The sequence below is a fragment of the Sus scrofa genome, chromosome 17 (genome assembly GCF_000003025.6).
Source record: "Sus scrofa isolate TJ Tabasco breed Duroc chromosome 17, Sscrofa11.1, whole genome shotgun sequence".
NCBI lineage: Eukaryota > Metazoa > Chordata > Mammalia > Artiodactyla > Suidae > Sus > Sus scrofa.
Window position 1 is genome coordinate 61,302,813 of NC_010459.5, and position 26,962 is coordinate 61,329,774.

General features: G+C 59.8%; 1 protein-coding gene across 1 annotated transcript in view; it reads left to right on the forward strand.

Moving 5' to 3' along the window:
* The window catches only part of CDH4 (cadherin 4), a 494,919-nt gene that overhangs the window by 343,577 nt on the left and 124,380 nt on the right, over positions 1–26,962 (forward strand). The window contains exon 3 of the mRNA XM_021078205.1: positions 14,760–14,986. Within this exon, the coding sequence (XP_020933864.1) occupies positions 14,760–14,986 (227 nt within the window). The remainder of the gene's footprint in view (positions 1–14,759; positions 14,987–26,962) is intronic.

The window sequence follows — 26,962 nt, forward strand, 5'->3', positions numbered from 1 at the left end:
CCTCCCTCCCAACCAAGGAGAGAGGATTTCTCCGCGTCTTTATCTCGTGCCTCCAAGTAATTGCTGCTTTAAATCACAAAGCCTCTCCAGTTCAGAAGGCAGAAGGCGCCGGGCTGTAAGAGACGGGGCTCTCACCTCCAAAGCCGCCCGGGGCGGTGCCCCCACCCCCGAGAAACAGCGGGACAGTCAGCAGCCCCGTCCCCAAGGGCCTGTGGACATCGCGGTAAAATTGTAGCACAAGAGGGGCGTCTGGCCTTCCTCTCGCTGCCTTTGTTCTTTCTGTCTGAAGAGTGGATGATTCCTGGGAGTTTGCGGTTCACTCATAATTGTTTTTTAAATTAAGATACTCTGCAGCCCTGACTGCGGAGATAAAGCCGAGGCAGGTGAGGAAGCTGGTCACCTCTGCTCAGAGGAAGCAAGGGGCGAGAGGGCGCGTGCGTGCTGCCGAGCTTGTAAGCGCTGCATCCTGCTGGAAAGGCCGCTGTCTCCTCCCTTCGTCTTCCTGCTTTGCCTGATCACAGCAGAGGAGCCCGGGAGCAGCAAGCACACCTGGGGGGGGGCTGCCCCGAGAGCCTTCACCAGCCTCCTCCCGCCTCCGGGCGCGGTGGCGCCGGGCTTGTGCTGGGCATCTCCTCATTGAATTATGGCAAAATCAAGGCATAGGCTGTTATTTCCGCATCTCCCTTGTTGCTGTGAGTCCATAAATCTGACTGTGGGCTACAGGGTTGTACCTCGTGGTCTGGGGGTGATTGTGCTAGGTCAGACGTGAAGATCAGAGAGGTTTAGCGAACGGTTCAAGGTCACACAGCTCATCCCACGGGCTCCCAGGCCTTAGCTCTTGGGAGGCTGCACGCCATGCTCTTTTGCATCTGCCATAGGCGGGGCACACAGTAGGTGCTGATCACACAGTAGGGACTCTGCAATGACCCTGCACACGACCTTCTCTTTCAGCAGCCAAAGGCTGCCATTCTCTGAGAGATGCCTGGTCTTTCCGAGGCAAGCCCAGAACCTTCTGTCACCGTCTTCTAATGCGCATCCCGCAGGATCAGGATCGAGACCCACTGGGGACAAATCGAGTCTGGGCCAGCGCGGGGGCTGCTGGGCGGCGGGACAGCCCCGGGCTCACCCTCTACCTCCAGCCTTCCCAGTTCTCACGGACTAAATCATCTGAAAAAAATCATTCGTGGTTCATTGACCTTTCTGCAAATTTTAATTTACACTCAGGAGTAAAATGTCATATAATTTTTATGCGTTTGGCGGAGCCTCTTTGCTGCGATGTTAAAAAACAATTCTTTATCGAGAGTTCATGTCAGACTGTACAAGGGATAATTACCCTGGATAAACGCTGCATTTGCATAAAGCCCCAGGGGCGGGGCCCCAGAAGGCCGTGGTGGGAGGTGCGGGGATCAGGCCGCGACGTGCGAGGCCAGGATCCATTGCTTCCAAAATGACTTCATTAACTGGCTGTTTTTCCTGCCAGGGGTTAAGCCACTGCAGTGTAGCTTAGATGGGTGGGAATCCGCAGAGATGTCTTCAGGCAAGACCCAGCCGAGCCAAGGCTCTCTCCCTGGCTTCAGGACTGAACGGCAGATGGGGCGCCCGAGCACGGCCCGTCTGCTCAAGGTGCGAAAAGCCGCAGCACTCCCCGCTTCAGGAAGCTCACAGTCTCTTAGGAGAGGAAGAACAGGCCGAGAAGGCAGGGACACGTGCAGACGTGCTCCAGGCCGAGCCGGAACGACAGCAGCGTCTGTTAGGACTGGTTCTTCAGATGCAGGACGCGTGTTGGGCATTTATCTAATTGCCATTTTACGGTGCACAGGAAATCGCGGGTGGAGGTGTGGCGGCCGGTCTGTGCAGGAACAGCGCTGTGCCGGTCACGTGCTACTGTCGTTAGCGTGTTGCTGACAGGCTCCTCCCTCCCGCCCTCTGACCCGGTCTTTCCCCATCACTCCGGGGCAGCTGGGGCTGGCTGTGCTGGGTGCCCTGGCCAGTGACCTGGGAGCAAGAGCGGGAGCACCCGCCCAGAAGGAAACCAAAGAGCCGGGGCCTCCATTTCCCAACTCCAGATGCTCCTTGCTTGGCGACGGGAAGCAGCGGAAACCCCTCTCAGCCAGTGTCCCTGACGATGCAGAGCGCAGAGCACCCCACTGCCCGGGAGGTTAGGCGCTTTGGGAACTGCTTGTTATTGCAGCTTAACCCAGCCTCTGCTGACGAATACACCTTGCGTTCCCAATATGCGTCTCCTCCAATGGTAGTAGAATGGCTTGGGTCCAGCCAGTTCAGGTCGACACGTCCCCCTCAGGACTTCCCAGGCCCCGTGTCTCTAGGGAAGATTCCCAAGAGGGGTGCAGTGTACACGTGGCCACGTACCTGAGACCGTGTTCCTGTCCCTCCCCCACACTGGCGCTGGTCGCGGTGTGAACGCGGATGGAGGTCGTGGCCCACCGGGAATGTGCCCTGCATCCTCGGAGCTCTGCAGCAGCAGGATGGGGACCAGGAACGACCAAACTGTTCTCAGGGCCACGCCTCCTCGGGGCGGCCCTGGCAGAGGACGGCAGTTCCCAGGAGGGATCGCGTTCTTTCCTCCTGGGCCCAGGTTGCAGTCACTCTCCACCAGGAGGATCCTGTCACGAGCCCGGTGCACGTGTCCCCAAGACCCAACCACCACAGCCCAGGGTGTGTTGGAGGGAGGCTGGTCCTGAAAAGTGCTCAGAGGGCACCGCGGGTGGCCCCATTCTCCCCTTTGTGATATCCTGCAGGGCCTCCTGGAGCAGGGTGGCCCCGGGTGCCTTCACCTGGTGGCATTGGCTCCTGCCTCCTTCATCTCCTCCCCAGCACCTTGCATCCTGGAGTCCCCAACAAGCTGCCCCTGCCTGGTGCCCGGCTGCATTTGTTCAAGGCCCTGAGGCATCCTTGGTTGACAGGCACCCCAAGGATCTGCTCTTCCCAAGGGGTTCCCAGAAATCTCAAAGCCAAGTGTGACAAGAAGGGTCCAGGACGAAGCTCTGCCGCGGGAAGACCCCGGGAGAGGCCGCCTGCAGTCGGTGCTGGAGCGGGAGGAAGCGTGTTTGCGTTCCCTGCATTCTTTTTCTTTACTTTAGGAAAACGTTTGGCAGCTACCCCGCCTGTGTTTGCAGAGGGAGCAGCTGGTAAAGTTCAGGGTTGAGTTTGGATTCAGCCCCAGCAAACAGAAACTGAAGACGCGCCGGCGAGTGGGGGCCTCGGACACCTGCCCCCGCTGCCGCCACCGCCGCAGGCGGCCAGGGGCTCTGTGCCATCTCAGGCTGTCCCTCCACCCACAGAGAGGTCCCCAGCCCAGGGTGACAAGTGTGCCCCACTCGCAGCGCTGGTGGCCTCGGGTCAGAGCCAGAGCAGCCGGCAGCAGCCTGGGTGCTGCCAGGGTTCAGGGTTCCCTGCCCCCGCCCAGACTCCAGGGAAGGCCTCGTCCTGGGGACCCGGGGTGACCGGAACCTGTGCGCTCGGGGAAATCGAGACGTGGCCCCGGGTGCCCGCTCCAGAGCCCTATGTCCACCGCAGCCCCAGGATCGTGTTGGAGTCATACTGGTGGTTTCTCCCGAAACCAAGGCCCATCCTGACAGAGACATCGGGGGCCCCCGCCCCTGCCGTCCTGAGCACAAAGCAGAGCAGGACAGATGGACCCCTGGGGTGAAGGCCCAGAGGGAAGGCTCCCTCAGCACCTCTCTGAGGTGCAAACAAGCTGACGTGTGGTCTGTGTCTCTTTTGCACGGCAGGAGCGGCTGCGTCTGCGCCGGCACGGCGGGGGGGCGGGCTGTGCGGGCAGCACGCGCGTGCACGCGGGACCACGTGGCTCCCTGCGCCTCTGCCCGTCCTCCCGCCTTCCCTCACCTCCCGAGGGGTTCCGGCATCTGCTTCTTTCTTCACCAGGTCCCCGGAGCACCGTCCCTCCGCAGTGCCGGGAGGGGCCGTGGCGGATCCCACCTCCCTGAGCTGGAGGTGCCCGGACTCACTGCTGGGGCCACCGGCCCCTCCGTGGTCCGGGGGAGCCGCCCGCGGAGCCTTCCCCGGTCTCTCTCAAACGTCGCGTCCTGCCTAGGTGTTTGGAGCGGCTTTGTGACGGCTCTGGGAGGAGAAGGGAGCTGCGAACGGCTGAGTCAGCGCGAGCACGAGAGATGGTCAGTGCTCCTAGGGTGCAGGCACGAGAATCAGCCCTGCAGGTTTGCCCTTCTGGTGAAATGAAGTAAAACCATGGACCAGATCTGGGGGCCCAGCCAGAGCCGCCTGCCGCCCCCCCCCCGCCACCTGCAGAGGACAAGGGAAGGGAGGCAGGGAGAGGTGGCCTCTGGGGACAGGAGAGAGCCGTCTCTCTACCTGGGCCTTAATTGCGCGTGATGTCATTAGCTAGTTCTGATGTGATAGCTCTGGAGAGAGAGAGAGAGAGAGGGGTGGGTCTAAAAATAGCCGGGCCTGCTTCTCCTGGGAAAAGGGGCCCCAGGGCCCGCTCTCCAAGCCTGCAGTCAGCCCTGGCCTCCTCCTCACCACCTCGGCCCACGTGCAGATGTGCTAAGAGCCCGAGAGGGACCGGCAGCCTGTCCGCAGGTGGTGAAGCAGATGCCCCTGGAGGGAGGTGGCCGTGGAGGCGCTACTGACACGCCCTGTCCTGTGCCACAGGCTTATCTGGGGCAGCTGGGCACCTGGGGGCACCACGAAGGAGACTGAGGCAGAAGAGCAGCCAGGAGCTCACGGGTGACCCCCGGGCAAGCGTCAACCTGAAAAAACGCACAAGCTGAAAGTTGGGGGTTGTTTTATTTGGGGCAAGATGAGGGTGATAGTCCGGGAGGCAGCTTTTCAGAGAGCTCTGAGGTACCGCTCCAAGGAGATGGGGGAAGGGCACAATACAGATGTCATTTGGGGGGGGAGGTGCGTGCAACCAAAGCACACGTTTTGCAGAAGGTCGCTGCTAGTCCCCTGAAGGCCGCTGCTGGTCACCAGGAGCAGACATCACCACGGAGGATTGTAGTGCTTTTGTAGGTACGAGGACATGCGAGAGTTGGGCTCGTAAGATCTTTTCCTGAAAATTTCTAACCGTCTGAAGACCTGTCCTGCCAGTTGTCCCAGAGCACAGAGCCCCCACTCCCTGAGCTCCTTTCAGAGGCGTGGAGGGCGGTGGCTGCAGGGACTCGTGACTCAATCCGTGCAGAGGCAGGTGGCGCGGGCTGGCCTCCCGCTCCCACGAGGGTCCCCCAAGCCCGCCGGGGACGTGCCCACCTGGGAGTGGCATTGCCTCGGTGCTCTCGGGAGCCCGCCCCCCGACGCGTCCTGAACAGCCCACGTGGGGTGGCGTCCCTGCTGTTTATCTCAGGGCACTCACCGGTAACACAGGTGGCAGCCGCCCTTGCCCGAGACGTGGACGGGGTGCCGTCTGGGTGTCGAGTTCGTCCCCGAGCCGGGCAGATGCCGAGCCCTCTGGGAGCACCTGCGGCCGTTGCTGTCGCGGTGATGGTCACGATCGCCTGTCACCAGGGCCCCTGAGAGACGCTTACCTTGCACTTGCCTGACTTCGAAACGGTCACCTGTTGGCAGGGCTGCTCCCACACCTGGGGACAGTGCAGAGAGCCCGGAGCAGTGGTGGAGGGGTACAGCCCGAGGTCAGCGGACCACCCACCCCCAGGCGTGGGAGGCCACAGCCAGACGCGCCCCAGCCTCGCGGAGTCTCACGCCGTTGGTCCGCGTGCACTGCGTTTCTCCTGGGGCCTTGCAGCGTGGGCGTGACCTCTGCTTGTGAACGGACACCTGCGCGTGCTTTTCTCCGTGAAGCTCCCGGCAGCCAGAGCTGCTGGGAAGAATAAAGAGGCCTGAAGTCACGCAGCTGTTGGAGGAGTGACGTCGTTTAAGTGATGCTTGGGACTTCCTCTGCCTGGTCGGTGTCACTGGGCAGCCTCAAGGCAGGGACAGCCACAGTCACGTCACCACCGGGAGGAAGGCGCAGGGCTGGGGGCCCAGGGAGCGGCAAAGCCGGGAGCCTGTCGGCACTGGCTCTGCCACCCGCTGGCCGTGACCCCAGGAGGGCTGGCTAAGCCCTCTGAGCCTCGGTTCTTCTGGAAAATGGGGCTCGTGGGACCCCTGAGAGGTTTGTGAGGCTCAGAAGGATGATGTGCTCGAGGGCCTGGGCGTCCGCAGCCGGATTCGCCAACGTCACCGCGCTCGCTCCCCTGTGAGTGTGGGTGAGGAGGTTTCATCAAAGATGCCACCCGCTCGAGAGCCACGGGCCACCTTCTGATGGGACGTCGGTGGATTTACTGCTGAGGAGCTGGGACCGCCCCTCGGCAAGGAGCGTCTACACACACAACCCGCCTCAGATCTGGAATCGCAGCCTCCCCCAGCCTGTTTCTCTATCTCCCAAGACACCTGCGCCTCTGTTTTCCTGAACAATGGGCTGTGAATTCGGCCCTGCACCTGGAGACGCCCCCCTTACGTGGGCTGAGAACCTCGGAGACTTAAGCCTCGTGACACCCCCTGGGGCGTGGGCGCCACGGACGAGCCCTGCTGCGCCCATCAGCGCCCGTGCGCGCAGGTGCCGGAACCAGAAATTAGGACTAGGAAGCAAGGGTTTATCAAGGCCATCGGGGGGATGGGGGGTCTGCCTGGAAAATGCAGGTCACTCAGCCCAGGCTGCACAGTGTGGCCGCTTCCGCTGCTGCTTCCTGGACAGAAAATGGCCTTGGGTGACACAGAGTCAGCGCCGGTGTTGGCAGGCCCCCGGTTCATTTAGAAGGAAACCAGGGACGGGCAGCTTTCTCGTGCCCCACTGTCAGCGACACGCGGGGCGGAAAGTCCTCGGTTTTGCTTTGCGAGGGGGGTTGTAACACCCCTGAGGCCGTGTTTTCTCCGAGGAGACGTGGCTAAAGGAAGGCGACGCCCGCGTGACAACAGATATTCTGATTTAGGGAGAACCGAGCAGGCGCTTCAGAGAGTTCCCGGCGCTCCCCGTGCCGGCGCGTCCCCGCTACGGACACCTTGGTGAGCGGGAGCTGGTGAAGCTGCGCCCACACGGCACCCCCCCCCAGGGCCCTCAGTCTGCCCGAGGGCTCGCTCTCGTGCTGGACCCGCTGTGGGTTTGGACGGGGCACAGGGGCGTGTGTCCTCCGTGACGGTGGCACCGCGTCCCACTGCCCGAGCCCCGCGCTCTGCCTGTTCATCCTCCCTCAACCTGCCACCCACGCTCCTACTGTCGCCATGCTTTCGACTTTTCCAGAAGGTCTTGTGGTTGGACTTGCACAGTCTGCAGCCTTTTCAGACGGGCCCCCTCCCTGTGGGTGGGTGTAGGCCCCCCTCCCTGTGGGTGGGTGTGCGTGTAGGGACCCCCCCCCGTGGGCGTATGTTTACGTTTCCCCCACGTCTCGCCGTGACGGGGAGCTCCTTGGGTATCGGTTTGGGAGCTACAAGGGAACTGGAATGTGTGCGTTTATCCTACTACTATTTCCTGGGTGCCAGAGGGCCCTGGTAGTAGGTTCTGGAATTCACAGTGTGGAGCTCAGGCCCCGCGTCCACCAGCCCAGCTTACTTGGCCCAAGTGGTTGGAGCCACATGAGCAAGGCGGTGGCCTTGGGGGTCTGAAGGATGGCCCCCAGCATCCTGGGGGGCTGGGCAGGGGAGGGCGTCCCTGCACATGGGTGGAGGGCAGCGAGCGGGGTGCAGGACGGGGTGCAACAGGCCTGGGTGCTGAGCCACTGACCGCGAGGAGGGGGACCAAGGGGCGCTTCAGGCGGCCCCCAGTGGGGACACGCACTGCACAGGATCCCTCCGGGCCCACTTCTCCCACGAAGGTGAGGCTTTCCTGGGGGTGGAGGCAAGAGTGCACGTGCAGTGTGTGCGCAGGAAACCCGGGCGTGTGTGAGGGAGGGGACGTGCACCCACCCAGCCGGAGGGGGCAGCGGCCGGAAGGGAGGGCAGGGAGGGGCCCCTCTTGGTCTGAGGTTTCCCGCGGAGGCGGAGCTGGCCCTGGTTCTCAGCAGGGCCCTGAGGGGACCCGGGTAGAGGGCATGTGACACGGACTGTGTTCTGCTGAAGGCAGGGCCTCCCTGGGAGGAAGGGTCCCAGCGGGATTGAGCCCACACCAGGTTAAGTCTAAAAGCCCAGCTGGGGGGCCAGCAGGGTTGGTCCCCGTGGACACGTCCCCGGAGCGGCAGGCCTCCCAGGCCTCGGGGGCGACAGTGGAGCCGCCCCGTGCCCGTGGCACCAAGACACCCACCGCAGCAGAGCGAGCCGGTCCTAGGCACTGGCTGGTGGGTCCACTCCTGGGTTTTGCGTGCCAGCCGCCGCACGAGGGGTGCCCGACCTCCCAGCTTGTGCCTTTGGGGCTCAGCCCAAGTCCTGCCCATGGAGAGGGTCAGTGGTGCCCCACCCTTTGCTGGAAATGGAGCTTTTCCAAATTCCATGAACAAGGCCACCTGGGGAAGCAGAGCTGAGCAAAGCAAGAGCAGGAGAAAACAGGAAAATGCCGCCGGCCACGGTCGGGGCTCCGTCCTGGCCCTGACAGCGCCTCCCAGGTCCAGCAGGCACACCCAGGGACCCGCCAGTGGCCCTGCTCAGGCTGACTGCCCGGGGCCGGCCTGGCGGGCAGGGCAGGAGATGTTGGCTCGGAGAGCACAGCAACCTGGGGGCTGCGAAGAGCCCCTCCCCAGGGGGTCGCTCCGGCTGGACCACCACGCCAGGCCCAGGACGGTACAACCCGCCCACTGTCCGTCTGCCTCTGTGACCACAGGCTCCGGCTCTTTGAACAGTGTCCACGTGAAGGGGCAGGCAGTTCCCCGTCACACCGCCCTTGGTCACCCCTGGAGTGAACAAAGCTCTGGGAAGAGAGGGATCAGCAGTGAGGTCAAGCCGGGAAGGCCCCTCGGCGGAGGCGCGTGCGGGGTGGAGGGTGACGCGGGGTGCTCCAGGCACAGGGACTCTGGGCGCCAAGGCTTAGCGCCTGGCGTGCTTGGGGCTGAGCTATGGGGGGAGTCAGGGTGCAAGTGAGCTTGGGGATGTGAGGGTGAGAACAGCAGGGGAATCCCCTCTGGGGCACCTAGAGGGCATCGGCTTTGGGGCCACACGGCCCGGCAGACACCCCTCTCCGACCGCGTGCCCGTCAGTGGAGCAGCGGAGGTCGGGGCAGGGAGGTGGGCTCTTGGTGGCCACCTGACCCTTCTCCCCTGGGCTTCAGCTACATCTGCGGAGGGCAGGCATCACCTCGTGCCATGGGCTCCTCCCTAACGTCCAGGTCCCCTCCAGGGGACAGGTCCCGCTTCAGAGAATCAAGGGAAAACAGGCATCCCCACCGGGGCCCTGCACAGAGGGACCCCCTCCAGGGCCCCCTCGCAAGGCCTCCTCTCCTACCTTGACCTTGACCTGAAGCATGAGCTGTCCCCGAGCCCTCTGACCTCCTCCCAGCACCTGCACGGTGCCTGGAACACGGAGACGCCAGGAGTGTGGGGCGCTGGCTGGAAGGAGGAGGAGGAGGCTCTGGGGGTAGACTCTTTCTTCCTCAGCACCCCCCCCCCAGCTACGAGCTCCCTCTGGCTCATTTGATCTTTCTCAGCTCAGCTAACAAGAAAAGCAGTAGAAGGGGGTGTTTCTTAACCACAGTGGGAGTCTCCAGCAGGCAGACTCAGGGAGACACGGTCCACTGCCCTGTAAATGTCAGCAGGCTGCTGCCGATGGGGAGGTGGGCCTGCGTGTCACTCAGTCCTGTCCCCAGCACGCTGTCACCCTCCCTCGTCTCATGGAGCAGGCAATTAAAAACAGCAAGAAGAGAGGGTTTCGCGAGAACCCTCCTGATGGGGGAGGGGGCTGCTTCCTTCCCTTCGTGGGCACCCAGCAGCCGGGCAGAAGCTGCAGATAAGCGTGGCTGCACCTGTCTTCCGCGAGCCCGCAAGGTGGGCGCGGGGGAGAGAAGGATTTGCTAAGAAAGCGGCTCACGCTATCTGCAAAAAGGAAAGAGGCAGGTCTCTGCCGTTTAGCCGAGGGCCCAACTACGGTGCTGCCCACACGGAGGTTGCATCGCCGTGTTCTTTGAGTTTCAGAACTGGCCCGAGCCAAGACTCTGCACCCCCGCTTCCAGCACTTGAAAGGGAGTGTTTTCCCTGAGGTGGGCGCCAGCTTCAAACGCTGCAGATGCCCAGGCTCGCTGCACCTTGGCATCTGGTCGTGGGTCTGACTCGAAACTGGTGCCCAGGCCTCCCTGGGGAGTGAACGCTGGCAACTGAGCGACTCGGCCCCGCCCATCGCAGGACTCAGTGAGGGTGTGTGGAGTGACTGGAATTGATGCGCGTTCTGAGGGCGAATCCTGGCCTTCCCGTTGGTGGCGCAGCGGAAGCGAATCCGACTGGGACCCATGAGGTTTCGGTTTGATCCCTGGCCTCGCTCAGTGGGTTAAGGAGCCCGTGTTGCCGTGAGCTGTGGCGTGGGTTGCAGATGTGGCTCAGATCTGGCGTTGCTGTGGCTCTGGCGTAGGCCGGTGGCTGTAGCTCCTATCGGACTCCTAGCCTGGGAACCTCCATATGCCGTGGGTGTGGCCCTAAAAAGACAAAAGACCAAAAAATAACAAGAAAAGAAAACGTAGTCCTCCAGCGGGTTCCGTTTGTTTCTCAGTCAAATGAGGGGCTGGAGGGGTCTTTTCTGGGGCGCTTGTGGTCCTGACGTCCTAGAGCTGCGGGCAGGCGGGGAGTTCAGAGCCCCGTGAAGCCGTGGCCGTCTCTGGGTGGGTGGAGCCCAGCCCGTGGCCCGCACGGGCGCACTCGGGCAGCTGCACAGCGGCGTCCAGGGTGTCAGCTCAGGCGCCTCTCACACCTCTTCCCTGTCTCCTTGGCCTGCACTCGGCGAGGAGGGGAGGGGTGTGGGATCCTGGCAGGGAGGGAATCGGAGCCGTTTCCAGGGAGGCTTTGTGAAGCTCTGGGCACCCGGGGGCCTGGGGGGGTCTCAAGGGCGGGAAGCAGAGGCGGCCCTTCTCCCTGTCCTTCCAGCGGCCAGGAATCGGGGACCCGGGAGGCCCTGGAAACTGCTTTTCAGGGTAAAATTCACATACCATAAGTAGCACCACTTTCCTGCGCAGCAGGAGTTCCCGCTGTGCACAACGGGGTTGGTAGCGTCTCTGCCGTGCCAAGGTTCAGGGTCGATCCCCAGCCAGGCGCAGTGGCTTAAAGAATCCGGATCTGATCCCTGGCCCAGGAGTTCTCTGTGCTGTGGGGTGGCCAAAAAAGAAAAGAATAAACGATTTTTTTTAAAGTAAGGTGAACAACAATCCAGTGGCGCTTGGTAGCTTCTCCATGTTGAGTCATCACCTCCCTCTGGTCCCCAGAGGAGACCTGACCCCACCCGCAGTCACTCCCCAGCCCAGCCACCTCCCTGCGGCTGCTGCAGCGCCGGCCCTCCTCCGTGGACAAGGGCAGTGGTGACAGTCACCAGGTGCCGCCTGGTCACAGCAGGATAAAGGGAGACACCCGCCCCCAGTGGAGGACCCACAAGAGGTGAGGGTGGGGGTCCCAAGGTTGTGCGGGCGCTGCTGCCGGGCTTCTCCCCACCTCGCACCCGGCACACACCTCTCCCCAGCCCCCGGGGCCCCACCCTCAGGCGGGGGCTGCTGGCGCGTGGCTGCATGTTTGAACAATTGGACTTGATTCCTCTCAGGATTCCATCTGTCTTTTCATGTTTGTTTAAAACAGCGGCCCTGCTCTCATGTGCCTGGCAGTCCTGGCAAGAAACTCAGGGAGATCAGGAATTCCAGGGACAGAGAAATTAAGGCGACAGAAGGGGGCGGTCTGAGCCTTGAGGAGGGGCAACGAGCGTGGGCTGGTTCAGCAGGTCCTGAGATGCGGGCGGGAGCTGGCCCTGCCCTCACGGTCCCCGTATCCTGTCCAGCGCCAGTCTGGACACAGGCCAAGAGTGGAAGACCTTCTCGGACCCTCGTGCTGGGGCCACAGCACCCAGCCTGGCCTGTGCGGGAGCTCACGGGCTTGCGGCAGCCCAAAGAGAAGGACAGGGACAGGTGCCCTACGAAGATGCAGGCGGACGCCCAAAACAAAAGGAAGCCAGAGGAGGAAAGTGGGTCCCAAGAGGACTCGAAGAAAAGACACTGGGTGGAAGGGGCTGAGGCAGGTAAATGCCTCAGCCCTGCCTGCTCCCAGCTATAGCGTTACCACTGAGTTTCCTGGTGGCCAAAGCAAAGAGGGCAGGTGTCTCAGGGTGGTTCTCTGGGAGAAGGCCGATGGGCTTCTGCTTGAGAGGAGCCTTTCCTGCTCTGAGATCTCAGACGTCTCTCGGGACTGTACGCCCCTATGTGCTCACCTCCCGTTGTCATGGCAAGATGCCGCGTTTGTGACCTTCTGAGCAGTGTAGGCAGGTTGAGCAATCGTTCCTCAGAGTCGCGCACCAGAGTTCACTTATTCCGAGCTAAGGTGCCGTGAAGGCCCCTGGTGTCTCGGGAGAAAACCGTGCTGACCTTTGCCCTGGAAAGACGCCGTCAGCCGAGCCCACAGGAAGGTGCCAATCTGAGCTCCCTCCTCTGGAAAGCAGCCTCCACAGCAGTGTGAGCGTTCGGGACGCCACCCAACTTCCCACGGCCCAGTTCCAGCTCCTGCTACTCACTGACGAGGGCTCGGAACCTCAGGCGCGATGACAAAACCGCCCCGTTGGGTTGAGCAGAGCGGCCAAAGTCTCGGCCACAGGGAAGCCAGGAGTCTGCATTGTCCCAAAGCCCCATGCGTCCTTGGGGAGGGAGAGGGCGGGGGCCAGTCAGGTGGGCTGGACAGACCTGAGCACCTGCCCGGAGGGCCTTCCTTTCGTCATCACAGCCACCCAGGGTGGGGGGGCAGTCCTAACGTCCCGTCCACGGGGCAGTTCATCCCCGAGACGTCCCTCCGGGCGCGGGGACACCGTCCTGACCTTCCTGCTGGGGCAGCGCCACTGCTGCTGACTTTTTTCTTTTTTCTTTTTCTTTCTCTCTCTCTTCCCCCCCCCCCTTTTAGGGCCGTACCCTGGCATATGGAGGTTCCCAGGCTAGGGGTCCAGTCGGAGCTGCAGCTGCTGATCTACACCACAGCAATGAGGGACCCAAGCCACGTCTGTGACCTACACCACAGCTCACACCAACGCCAGATCTTTAACCCACTGAGCAAGGCCAGGGATCGAACCCACAACCTCATGGTTCCCAGTCGGATTCGTTTCCACTGCGCCCTGGCTTGTTCTCTGACAGCAGCTCAGGGCTCCCCTCAGGTGCTCTGTGTCCTTTTTGTTCAAACTGCAACTGCGCCGTCACCTAATCCTGAAGAGAGCCAGGCCCTCCACGCTGTCCAGTCCCACTAGCATCATTAGAAGAAGCTGGCTTTCAGAGAACAAAGGGCTTATTGATGCACTTTGCTCTAATCTCCCAGCAGTCACAGAACTGTCATTTTCGTCTTTTCAGTGACAATTGGGCGTCAGAAATGATTGACCCCTCAGTGCGTTGCTGATTTTAATCTGTTTACCCTTGGGGTGAACAGTACTCTGACAGCAGTTTGGGGAGCTCCCCCTGTGGCTCAGCGGAAACAAATCTGACCGGCATCCATGAGGACGCAGATTCGACCCCCGGCCTCGCTCAGTGGGTTAAGGATCCCGTGTTGCCATGAGCTGTGGTGTAGGTCGCAGACACGGCTCGGATCCCATGTGGCTGTGGCTGTGATGTAGACCGGCAGCTGCAGTTCTGATTCAACCCCTAGCCTGGGAGCCTCCCTCTGCTGTGGGTGCGGCCCTAAAAAGACACACACACACACACACAAAAAAAAGCACTTTGGAACTTTCCTGTCATTGAGAAAAATGTGATTATTCCTTCACGTTCCCTCACCCTTCCATGAAGTCCCGGCCCACGTGGAAATGCCTGTCTTCCTCTCACTTAAAGCCTTTTACATTAAACCTCTAAGCGGAGGTGCCGGGAACCGGGGCGAAGTCGCAGGGAAGTGCTGGAGACGCGGGAGCATTCGTGTTAGTTCGTATCGCGAGGCAGCCAGCGAGAAAAGGTGAACCTGCGGGGGAAACGTGATCCCATGTAACGGCGAGGAGCTTTTTTCAGTGTCTGGAAGAAATAGTAATTAAATCATGTAAGCTGTGAGAGTGGCATTGCCTAAGAAACCAATCCCCCCACCGTAATTGCTGAGATACCCTCGGTAACTTTACCGTCGTTTTTATCGGCAGAAGGTGACACTGGCTGTTGGTGCCTCCTGATTTACCACGGCATCAGGTGGCCGCTGCAGAAGCCCTAATGTGATCCCAGCAAAGGCGCCGCTTCCGCGCTGTCCTTTTCCGCAGGGGGTTACGGAGCCCTTAGGAGGGGCTGGCAACTCGCAGTGTCAACAGACGTCCACCTGACTTCCAGCTGCCGGCGCACCCAGAAAGCCCCCGGCTGCCCCACGGCCGCGAGGGCACTGGCCGAGGGGAGAAACTACCCCCCACCCCCGTCTCGCGTGGCTCGGATGAGGGTTGAACCCAAAGGGAACAGTAACCACAAGTCGCGTCTGCAGCAATGAGCGTGTTCCAGACACGGTGAAAGAGCACCTGTCGCTTTGGGGGCTGTTCCTGTTTCCACGGCCTCGGCTCATCTGGGGGCCTGGGGTGGAGGTAAAACCCACTACGTGACGGTGGGAAAGGCAGCTAATCACCGGTTTGTCGAAGCGCCTTAGAGACCTCGGACCCGCCGCTGTGAACGGGCGCCGCCTGCCCGCCAGCCCGTCCGGCCGCCTCTCACCCTCTTCTCCCTCCTCTTGCAGTCAAGTTCAGCAGCTGCCTGGGGACCAAGGGGACGCAATATGAGACCAACAGCCTGGACTTCAAAGTCGGGGCCGACGGGACCGTCTTCGCCACCCGGGAGCTGCAGATCCCCTCGGAGCAGGTGGCCTTCACTGTGACCGCGTGGGACCGCCAGACGGCCGAGCGATGGGACGCCGTGGTGCGCCTGCTGGTGGCCCAGACCTCGTCCGCGCACTCCGGACACAAGGTAAGGTGTGACCGCACGCGGGGGCTCAGTGAATGTACTTCCGCCTTCCCGTCCCAGAGCAGAGCTGACACCTTCGGGGGCCGTGCCGCCGGGGAGGACCCCGACCCCCCACCTCCCCGGGCAGGGCTGCCCCCCAGGCCAGCGCCACCCCCACTCAGCAGTGCACACTGTCACCACCTGGACAGTCAGTACTTGGAACAAGGGCCACACGGCTCCGTTTCTGGCTGGGCACCTCCCTCCTGTAGCCCATCAGCCCTGGGGGCTCCCAAGGCCTGGGGACACGAGACGACAGAGCGGCTGGTGTGAGACCTATTCAGAGGGAGACAGACAGAGGCTCGGAGCACGATCACATGTACACACACCAGCCGGCGTCGCCCGGCCTCGGGTCCCCCCTTCGGCTTCGTCTCTAACACGGCCTCGGGGCCGATGCTCGTAGGACGGGAGGGGTGAATTCACCTGTCCTGACCCTGAAAGGTCCCTGACCCCCCAGGAAGCCAGGACCCGACTCCGGTCATGGGCCTTCCCCCGGGAAAGGGCCTGTGGGAAGGAGAGGGTTACACCGAGTTGACAGCTCCCTTTCTGTAGATTTGCCCAGAACCTCACACAACTAAAGCGCTCCGTGAACCTCAGCGGGAGACGGTCTGCAACTTCCCCCAAACCTGTTGACCAAGGAACCCTCCTCATGGGACATCTTGGAAGGCAGGGGTTCCAAGGAACCCGTTTTGAAAAACAGGGACTGTGTTCCGTTTTGTCTTGCTGTCAAGTGGCCCAGAGGGGGTTCGGGTTGGAAAAGAGAAAGCAGGAGTTCCTCCTGGGGCACGTCGGGTTAAGGATCTGGCGCTGTCCCTGCTGTGGCTCAGGTCACAGCTGAGGTGCGGCTTCAACCCCTGGCCCGGGACCTGGCACGTGCCATGCGTGCGCGAAAGACACAGAAAGAGAAGGCAGTGACTGTGCGCGGCCTCCCCTGGGGTCACGAGCTGAGCCTGCCGGGAGGGCATCTCCAGAGCCCTCATGAGGGGCTGAGCCCGGCGTGGAAACGCCCTTCTAACGGCAGTTCCCCGGGTCACGAGCCTCACCTTGGGGTGTTGAAGACCCCGAGTCAGATGGCTGTGTGATTAGTCCAAGGCAGGCCCTGGGGAGAGCGCAGCGTGGCCCCGGGGGCCCTCCCTGCAGGCGGCCGGGCCTGGGCAGCAGTGGGAGGGCTCCCACCCCTGACTGCGATGCAGAAACTGCACCCTGTGGGCAAAAGCGGGCTTCCTAAAGCCCGTGGATGGCCTCAGATAAAGGGCACGGATTAAAACGTAATGAGGCCTCTGTCAGGCGCGTTAGCAAAGCGATTTCCAACGCGGTTAATCCCCGGATCCTCCAAGAAGGTGGTTGCCCTCAGCCCCAGCGAGCGCACACCTCCAACCCCACCGCAGGCAGGCGGGGAAGCACCCGACCTGCAGGAAGCGCGCACGGACCCCCGTCCCAGGCTCAGAGCTTCCTTGGGGTGCCCGTGCGTTCCGCCCTGCGCACCGGGAACTTGGCCACATGGGCAGTGGGCAGAGTCTCGGCAGCCCCGGGCCCAGGCCTCCCTTGTTTCCCGTCGCCCTCATTGCCGAAGGCTCCCTGCTTCCTCTTTCTTCAAACCAAAGAGCCCTGCCTGACCTTGCAGGACCCCACCTCGACCTGCCCTAAGTGTATCCGCGTGGATCCTCTCAGCTCCGGGGCGCGGTCCCTGTCCCCACTTCCCCGGGGCGGGGGCGGCGGGGAGCTGAGTGGTGTGACTGCGGCCTCTTGGCTGCACGGAAGAATTGAGGTTCTGGAAAAGAGCGAAAAGCGACAGCATCGTGCCGGAGCCTGGCTGCCCTGGACGGTCAGTTTGGGTCAGGTCTTCTCCGCCTACTGGCTGGTGTTCCTCTGAGCTGCTGTTGCGGAGGATGCGGCAGCAGTGCCGCCTGCATCCCTTCCCGGGGGTGTCTAGAGAGTGAGTGAGGTTCTGTGAGCTCTAGACGCATACAACACACTCTAATGAATCTTTTTTCTGGCTTTTTTGGCTTTTTATGGCTGCATCTGCGGCTTATGGAGTTTCCCAGGCTAGGGGTCGAATCAGAGCTGTAACCGCCGGCCTACACCACAGCTGCAGCCATACCAGATCCGAGCCACATCTGTGACCTGTACACCACAGCTCACGGCAACGCCAGATCCTGAGCCCACTGAGTGAGGCCAGGGATCAAACCACATCCTCGTGGATACTAGTCAGGTTCCTTACCACTGAGCCACAACGGGAACTCCTGGACATATTTGTTTAAATATTTCACCTCTTCTAACCTTAAAATCAGGCAATATTTTTAAAGAAGCCTTAAATAGTATAATTTGTCCTTTTCCTCAGTAATGAATATGAACTTTCAAACAAACCTTTCTTGAACAAAAAAAGAGTCATAAGATTAAGCTCTAACATAATAGATGGAAAAGAGAAGAGTAAAGCCTATCCACCCAAAGCGGGCAGGGAGAGAAAACTGGGCTAACGAATAGAGGGTATATCTGTGTGCATGTTGAATATGAGAGCAGGTAACGACGATATTATTACTATAATAAATGAAAGTAGATCTACTCTTGTAATAAATCTTCTCTTTAAAAAAGAAAACCAAGTTGACAGATTATATTTTTAAAAATCCAACTATATGCAGCTTACAAAAGACACATGTAAAAAGTGTAAGAATAAAGAAAAGTTGAGGGAGTTCCCGTCGTGGCGCGGTGGTTAACGAATCCGACTGGGAACCATGAGGTTGCGGGTTCGGTCCCTGCCCTTGCTCAGTGGGTGAAGGATCCGGCGTTGCCGTGAGCTGTGGTGTAGGTTGCAGACGCGGCTCGGATCCCGCGTTGCTGTGGCTCTGGCGTAGGCCGGTGGCTACAGCTCCGATTCGATCCCTAGCCTGGGAACCTCCATATGCCGCCGGTGCGGCCCAAAGAAATAGCAAAAAGACAAAAAAAATAAAATAAAATAAAGAAAAGTTGAAACAGAAGCATGAGAAGGGGTACCACGCAAATACTAATCAAAAGAAGCAGGTGCGGGCTCTGTTAATGTAAGAATCAAATTTGCGTGCACTTGGTGACTTCAGAATATTTAAGCAAAAATCGATAGAACTAAAAGGAGAAAAATAAACAAGTGTGCAATCAATGGTAAGTTTTAACAAACATCTCTGAGTAAATAATAAAACAAGCAGACAAACTGTCAGGGAGGGAACAGAAGGTCGGGAGCACAGAACTAAGGACTCTCGGGAGCTCCCTGGTGGCTCAGCAGGTTAAGGATCAAGTGTCGTCACTGCTGTGGCTCTGGCCACTGCTGTAGTGCAGTTCCATCCCTGGCCCAGGAACTTCCGCATGCTGTGGGTGCAGCCAAAAAAAGAAAAAGGAACCTGGCCTTAGTGAGGCATTTCTCAAACACAGAAAACAACCTCTGCTGAGAACAGGTGATTTTCGTGTGTACTCAGAGCGTTTATAAAAATTAGTCACAGGCGGAGCCTTCAAATCAAAAGTCTAGAATCAAAACCGTTTGTGTCGTTACCTCAGAGCAATTCAGCTAGATATCAATAACAAAGAAAATTAACCAAAAAATCCCCATAGATTTGGAAGTTAGGTAAATGCCTTCTCATTAACCCTTCGGTAGAAAAGAAATCACATGAAAATTAGAGGATATTGGAGTTCCCGTCGTGGCTCAGCAGTAACAAACCCAACTAGTACCCATGAGGATGCGGATTCAACCCCTGGCCTCGCTCAGTGGATTAAGGAGCTAGCCTTGCCGTGAGCTGTGGGGTAGGTTGCAGATTCTGCCCAGATCTGGCGTTGCAGTGACTGTGGCGTAGGCTGGCAGCTATAGCTCTCATTCAACCCCTAGCCTGGGAACCTCCAGATGTTGTGGGTGCGGCCCTAAAGAGAAGGAAGGAAGGAGGGAGGGGAAAGAAAGCAAAAAAAGAAATTAGAGAAGGTTCTAAACTGATTAATAAAGCTGGTGGGACGTTGCTAAAGTCACGCCAGATGGAAATGTTTGCCTTAGATGCGTGTATCGAAAGATAAAGAAGGCAGAAAGTCAGCGATCTTAATGTTACTCCAAAAATCATAAAAGGAAGAGGAAATGAGACACAGAGTTGAAAAAGGAAATAATTAAACCGAAAGGAGAAAATAAGGAAATAGATAAAAAGTGAATCAACAAGGCAAAGTTGGCTCTTCGCTCAACAGCCGACTAAGAAAAACCCTGCGAACAGGTCCCGTCAGGAGTAAAGAGAGGACGCCGTGACCAGTCGGGGAGGCATCAGAAAGGCCACAGGACGGTGAGTGTACCACACACACCAGGAACAACACGTGTGAAATGGATAACGTTCTGGAACGTAAGGTTTACCAAAACGAACATGAAAGGGAATCTGAACTCTTTCATTATTGCTAACAAAAACGCGATTCGAATTTTTATCACAAAAAAAATGCCCCACCTTGACGGCTCCGCTGGTAAGTTGCGCCTGAGCCAGGAGTCAAAACTCACAAGAGGGCTCCTTCTCCAACCAAATGGGCACCACGTTGGAACCAGCAAGAACTTTGCCCAAAGCTGGCCAAGAGCCGCGTCCAGAACCAGCAAGAACCTTGAAACAACGAGTGAGAGAGAAGGTGGTTACAGGCCAGTCCACTCGTAAATAAACGGGAAGAAATCCAAAGCAAAAGTTACACACCCGAATCCAGCCGTGTTTACCTGGGATAAATTGTGCCCACGTGCGTCTGTTCCAAGAATGCGGGATTCGGTTTAACACTGGAAGGTTAACCCAAGGAATCCAACACGAATAAAGGATAAACATCGCGTGATCATCTAAATCACGCCTGTGAAGTATAACTTTTATTGAGGATAAAAATATTCAGCAAATTAGGAAAAGAAGGGACCATTCTTCATCCCATAAGCATCGTCTGCTACTGAAACACTCAAAGCCTCCCTTGACCTCAGAAGCAGGCCGAGGACACGCATGTCACACGCCAGAGCTGTAAGCCAATGAGGTCGGGCAAGGTAGAACTTGGAGTGGGAGTTCCCTCTGTGGCTCAGTGGTAATGAATCCAACTATATCCAGGGAGGGTGCGGGTCCGATCCCTGGCCTCGCTCAGTGGGTTAAGGATCCGGTGTTGCTGCGAGCTGGGATGTAAGCCGCAGACTCAGCTTGGATCTGGTGTGGCTGCAGCTATGGTGCAGACCGGCAGCTCTAGCTCCGATTCGACCCCTGGCCTGGGAACTTCCATGTGCTGCTGGTGTGGCCCTAAAAAGCAAAAGGAAAGGAAAGAAAAGAAAGAAAAGAAAAAATTAACAAGTAAAAAATAAATCCAAAATACAGGAAATCCAAAATAATACGTAGACGATGCCCTGGCTTTCATGACGACATTCGCAAGGGTGTTGGATGTGAGAGCAGTCGCACCTCTACGGACCCGAAATAAATAGTGAGAAAACGAAAGTGGAACCAGATACCAATTTCAACAGCATTTCAAATGATCCTGTCACTAGTTATAAACCTAACACTTTACAAGACCCTTACGTATGCCGAGAACTATTACAGAAGCTCTTTAAAAATAGAGGACGTGCCCTGCTCGCAACTTGAGAGCTTCAGTGTTGTGATGCTGCCGGTTCTGCCCAAAGGTTTCTACAGAGTCAGCACAACCCCAACAAAATCCCAGCATGTTTGTCTCTTCACTTGCCTGTAGAAGGGTTGCGAGCTGATTGGAGATTTTTAAAGGAAATGCAGAGGGCCAGGAATGGCCTGGGAGTTCCCTGATGGCTCAGCAGGTTAAGGACCTCGCATTGTCACTGCAGTGGCTCAGGTCGCTGCTGCGGTGTGAGTTCAGTCCCTGGCCCAGGAACTTCGCATGCTGCAGGTGCAGCCAAAAAATAAAAAAAGAAGAAAAAGAATAGCCTGGAACAGCACAAAGACGGGGGGCTGGTGTTTCAGAACCTCAAACCCCAGCAGGTTCCTGAGCACCGCTGCTGGCATTTGACCCGCGCGGGGTCGTCCTGTGCAGGCAGCTGCTCAACAGCCTCCTCGGCCTCCACCCCCGCATGCGTCCAGTCATTGCCAAGTGCTCCCCAGGGGCAGACTTGCCCCTCCTGAGAACCACTGAACTGCAGGCACTGACGGGGGCTGCTGGAAAGCAAAGCACATGGAACAGAATAGCAAGCCCGAGCGAAATGGTTATGGTTGTAAAAAGTCATCTTCAGGAAGCCTGGATTTTTTATACAACAAAAGTCACCCACTTCACAAATACAACTTGATGAACCTTGTCGGACGCACGTGGTGGCAACACCTGATTTTTTATGAGTGGCTCTGGGTGACAAGGCCAGCAAACTGCAGCCTGCAGGTCCCGTCGGACCTGCCACCTGCCTGTGGCGGCTGCAGGCTAAGGGTGGCTTCTGTGCTTGTAATGGTCGTGGAAGGACCCATGTTGCTTTGACCTTGCCTCTTGGCCGGAGTGCCGAAAATATTTAACCTCCGACCCTGGCACAGGAGGTGTGCCAGGCCTGGGTAGCGTAGTGGCGGGAGGACCTGCTCGCCAATGAGTGATGCTGGGCCAACGGGGAGCCCTTAAGGGAAAAGTCACATGACCCCCTATCCCACGCCACCCCCCAGAATCCATTCCAGGTGGGCTGCAGATCTGAACGTGCAGGACAGACCAGCCAGATGAAGGAAAACAGAGAGCGGGGCCCTGGGGACCGCTTCCACGCGTGCCCGTGAAGCGCAGGGTCCGGGAAAGGGGAGGGGCTGGACTCGGCTAAAACTAGGGCTGCCGCTCTCGGAGCTCGTGCTTGAGAAAGTGGATGATAAGCCAGAGCAGAGCGAGGACGCTTGTGACAGTTAATGACCACAGGGAGGCGTGTCCACCGTACACAGCGAGCCTCAAACCACCCCGTACGGACAGATGACCGGATGAAAAGCAGGCTGGCCGCCACAGAGAAGCGCCCAGCGGTGCTTCCGTGTGAGCACGCGTCCCGCTCAGCCGGGCATCGCACATCAAAGCCCAAAACCTGCCCGAGTGGCCAGTGCCTCCGCAAGACCGACGCTACCAAATCCTGGTGAGAAGCGGAGCGGCCGGGGTTCCCGTGTCCCGGGTGGGGTGCAGAGTGGTGCCGTCTCTCTGGTAACGACTGGCGTCTGTGCAAAGGTGAAGGTGTGTTTGCCCGGTTAAAAGGAACACGTCCTCTCCTCACACATCTGACGCCAGAGCTATAGGTTCCCCCCGAGCCAGTTCTCCGTCCGGCTTTCCGTGGACACCAGCGGGTGCTCTATGATCGAATCAGCGGCCACTCCCCGCCCGGAGTCAGCACAGACCCCACAGGGCAGGGCTCCGTCCCACCAGGCCGCTCACACGCTTCAGACCTCAGCCCCCCACACGGGCGTGGTCTCCAGGTTACCGGCTTCCACTCAGCTGGGTGCCCGGGGTCCCACCCGGCCTCAGAGACTTGCTACCACGGCTTACGGAACTCGGCAACATCCACTGGCCCGTCCTGGTTATTCATGACTGCGCCGATGAAGAGCTGCGGAGGGCGAGGTCCGGAGGGTCTCTGCCCCGAGGAGGGGAGGCCACCCTCCCGGCACATGGACCTGTTCACCAGCCCAGAAGCTCTCCACACCGCAGGGTTTGGGGATTTTATGGGGTTTCATCACGCCAGCATGATCGATGAACTCACATCTCCAGTCCCCAGGGGAGCAGGGGGCGTGGGGGCTGATGGCTCCAAGCTTCTCATCATGGCTCAGTGTCTCTGGTGACCTGCCCCCTCCAGAGCCCACCCAGAGTCACCTCATTAGACAGAAGATGCAGGGAAATCGTAGAGATTTGGGGCTGTGCCTGAGATACTGCTCCCACCTGATCCTTTCAGAGAGGATGAAGGCTGGGAGCTTTGTGTGAGGAATGCAGAGCAGAGAGCAAATGAGGAGTTTCTGTTATATGCTGCTGGTCTTAGGTACGCTCAGCAGAAATGTGTGTGCATTCGTTCTGCCCCCGAACTTGACAAATCTGAAAAGAACCCAAATGCTTGTCAACATCAGGTTGGATGTGTACGCGGTGGTGGATCCGTAGAGTGAAATTCTATGTAGCAGCAAAAGGGAACAGAGCAGCAGCATGAGTGAAGCTCACAGACACCTATGGAGGCTGCAAAGGCAGGAGGGGGCACAGGCAGGAGGGGACACAGGCAGGAGGGGGCACAGGCAGGAGGGGACACAGGCAGGAGGGGGCACAGGGCAGGAAGGTGCACGGGCAGGAGGGGACACAGGCGGGAGGAGGCACAGGGCAGGAAGGTGCACGGGCAGGAGGGGACACAGGCAGGAGGGGGCACAGGCAGGAGGGGGCACAGGGCAGGAAGGGGCACCCCGTAAAACGTGGCGTGTGTGTGCAGCGGCTAGAGGTCCAGGGGGCCTGGGAGGCTGGGGGACGTGAGGGCATCCGAGGGCCGAGGCAGGTGTTTGTCTTGTATTTGTTGTGTATCTGCTCACTGAGGTTTCAGGAACTTCGCCGCATTGTTCATAATCCACAACCTTAAAACATCTTTAAATGCGTGCAGAGGACTTCCTGGCTGGGTTTGGAGGGGTGACTCAGATGGGCCCTCTGCGAGCGGCAGCTCCGTTGGCAGAGGTTCTAGAAACACAGAAGTCCTCCTTCAAAGGAGACGCTTGCAGCGCTGAAAGTCCCCAGAAGCTCCTCCTGAAAGCAGCCTAGAAGCAAATCCCTGGAGGACGGGCTCGAGGGGCGCCTCATTTCCCGGTTCCGTGAACCCCGTCTCTGGCCCCGCCGCTCCTTCACGCGCAGCCTCCCTTGTCCGCTACTCCGGCGACTCCGTGCGGAGCCAGCACAGCAACGGCTTCACAGTTACGTGAACCATAAACATTTGGCAGCTTCTCCCCTTCTCCTTTCCTCTCTTAGCGACGATTTAAAGCGGTCTTGTTGTGGGTAACACAGGCAGGGCTGGAATCTGGGGGAACTTTTGTGTGTGCAGCCTTGCAGGAAAGCTGATAGCAATTCAATTAGAAAATGCAAATGAGGTCACATCTTTCCCACGGGAGTGCCGCACGGCCCTGTGGGATCAGCCGCCTTCCCGCCTAACAGTAAATACTGCAGATGAGGTTTCTTGGGTGTCGTCGCCTGACTGGCTGCGGGTGCACTTGCAAGTGTCAGTAGGACCTGTGGGTATAGTTTGCACAAAAAACAACCAAACTGTTGTTTACGAAACCCATACTGGGTCTAACAGCACGTCAGCGTCTATGAAAGATCAGCCCAGCCAGATGTACCCCACAGTCAGACCAGGCCCGAGGCCAAGCGCCACCTCCTCCCGGGCGGATGGGCCGAACTCTGCCCCCTAAAGGCCCTGTGCTGAAGTCCTCGCCACGGACCGGGTGGGTTCCCTGGGTTCCCGGGTGTGCCTAGTTCAGGGGAGGTGCTTGGGGCGGGCCTACTCCAGCCTATTAGAGGAAGGGGATTTGAACACAGACGCGCTCCCGCAAAACGCGGGGTGCAGGTGGAGACAGGGTGAGGCGGTGCTCCTAAGCCGAAGGACAAGAAAGGCTGCCTCCGCCAGGGTCTGGAGAGGCCGGGGACAGGTCCTCCCGCACGGCCACCACCTCTCAAACCGACACATCCAGGTCTGTGGTGCTTTGACTCAGTGGCCCCAGAACACTCAGCCCCCGGGGTGTGGCCACCACCTTCCAGCTGAGCTGGACACCGGCGGCCGGGAGTGTGCAGATGGACCCGTGTGGCCCCCAGGGTGGGGTGTGAGTCCAGAGCTGGGCCCAGTGCCCAGGCCCCTCCTGTCCTCACCGCCACTCGGGTCTCCGGTTCGGGGAGGCCAAGTCTTACCAAGATTCTTTAAGCCCCGTGGTCTGTCACCCCATCCCTGCCATCTGCCCCCGTGTCGGTGTCGTGGGCTCTCGGGTTGATTACGGGACGGTGGGGCGGGGAGGGCTTGGCTGAGAAGCGACTCCTGCTGTCCCCGCGATGCCCCTGAGGCAAGAGTGGCCCCCTCACGGCCCTGCGTCCCCGCGCCTCCGCCTGCTGCGAGCCCCAGAGGGCGATGCCCGCGCCCAAACCCCGACGCTGCAAACTCGAGCTACAGCCAGAGGGGCCCGGGGCTTTCCTGTCGCCTTGAGGAAGCCCCGGAGGTCATAAGACGGAGCCTGAGTACGAGCACGTGCGTCCGGAAAGTAGGAAGGCTGTTCTTTCTGCTTTTTACAAGATGCCCTGAGCGTGACCGAGAAACAGCAGCAGCGGGGCCGCGAGCGTGGACGGTGGTCCAGGCGCCCGTTTGCCCAAGACGGCGTCGCTGCGTTAACAAGCGACCTGCAAGTCCCCACGGCGCCGCCCACACGGGCAGCTTCAGGCCCAGACCTGACCCCCCGGCGGGTCGCGAGACACGTGTGTTTGCCCCCCCTTTCCCCCCCCCCCCCGCAAAGACCCGCACAAACTGCTGAAAGGAGGCCATTCCTTTCCAGAGTCTGTGGCGGAAACCAGGACCCGAGGGGCGGCGGGATTAGACCCCAGTGCAGAGCAGGGTGCCGCAATCAGCTGCAGCTTTTAACTCTTGGCTGGCGTGTAGGCACCATCTCTAGCTGATGGCAGGTGCCGCCTCTGGAGAGTTACCCTTGGGCCGGTCGGCGGGAGCTGCTCGGTGGAGTAGGCCCAGCTCAGATGATGTTTTAGGCTGCAGATGGGCCACACGGGTGTCGGGGTCAGCCCTTCCCTGTGCAAAGGAGAGGGGCCCCCGGTCCCACAGGTCCAAAGCACCACAAGTCACTGGTCACATTCCCTGGCCTGTCCCCGTGGGGCACTGCCCTGGGCACCGCCGCACGGAGACCTGACAGGGACGAGGAAGTGAGGTCCACGGGGGCCCTGCTGAAGCCTCCCATGGCCAAGTGGGGGGCGAGGGGATTGAGAGGCCGGGAGAGGAAGGGGCTGCTCGGACCGTGGTCTGCGTGGTCCCTGTCGGCCGAGGAGCACGACTGCGGGTGGACGTGAGCAGGGCCGTGCTCGCAGGCTCTGGGCCCCGCGAGCCAGACGGGCCCCAAGTCGCTGCCTTGGTCACTGGGTGGGTGAAGACTGAGGGCGTGCCTGTCCCCGCCGGACACTTTCCAGTGTTCTCAGCGCAGGGGCGCTGCTGGGCAGTCTCCGGCGAGGGGGCGTCAGGGGGGACCACAGAGCTGCAGCCCTGGGGTGGACCAGGGTGGGGTGCCTGCAGGGGACTGGGGGCGGGGCTGGGAGGGGACAGAGGTCAAGAGGGCAGCATCCAAGTCAAGACCCAAAATGAAGAAGCCAGCCTCCCACGGAGGGAACCAGGAGCCACCGCCGGGAGCACGGAGGAGGGGGAGCGGCCGGGGGCCAGGCCCTCCGTTAGGGCCTGTGTCTGTTTCAAGGGTGCGGGACTGGGGGAGGCTGAGAGCTGGGATGGCAGCTGCTTGCTCTGGTGCAGTAGCGACGGGAGTGCCAGCCCGCTTTTCCTGCCGCACCTCTGCTGCGGGAGAGGCGGGTTTGCCCCAGGGGCCCGGCCCCGCCTCCTCCCCCCTCACACCAGCCACCGCGCCGGAAGGTCCTGCCTCCTGGATCCTGGCAGCGACTCCTTTTTCTGAGAAAGCAAGTGCCTCAGAGGGCAGGAGGCCAGCCCCGCCCCCGCTAATCCGCCCCTTTGCCCCCATGTTGCTGACGGAGGTGACAGCCCCGTCGCTTCCGCAGGACCCGCCAGGCCTCCACCCGGCCACCCCCAGCATTTCTCCTCGACTCGCCTGCGCCAAAGCCAGCGCTGCAGCGTGAGACCCAAACGGAGAAAAGAGCGGACCCGCCTCGCTGCTCGTCTGTGCTGACCTCCACCCCGACGGAAACCTTCCAGAACCACCCACGACGACGAAACCGACCATGTTTCTCACTAATTGGCACCGCTGTGAGCGATCCCCGCGGTCCCACGGCCAACAGCTCTGGTGGAAGCAATATATTCCG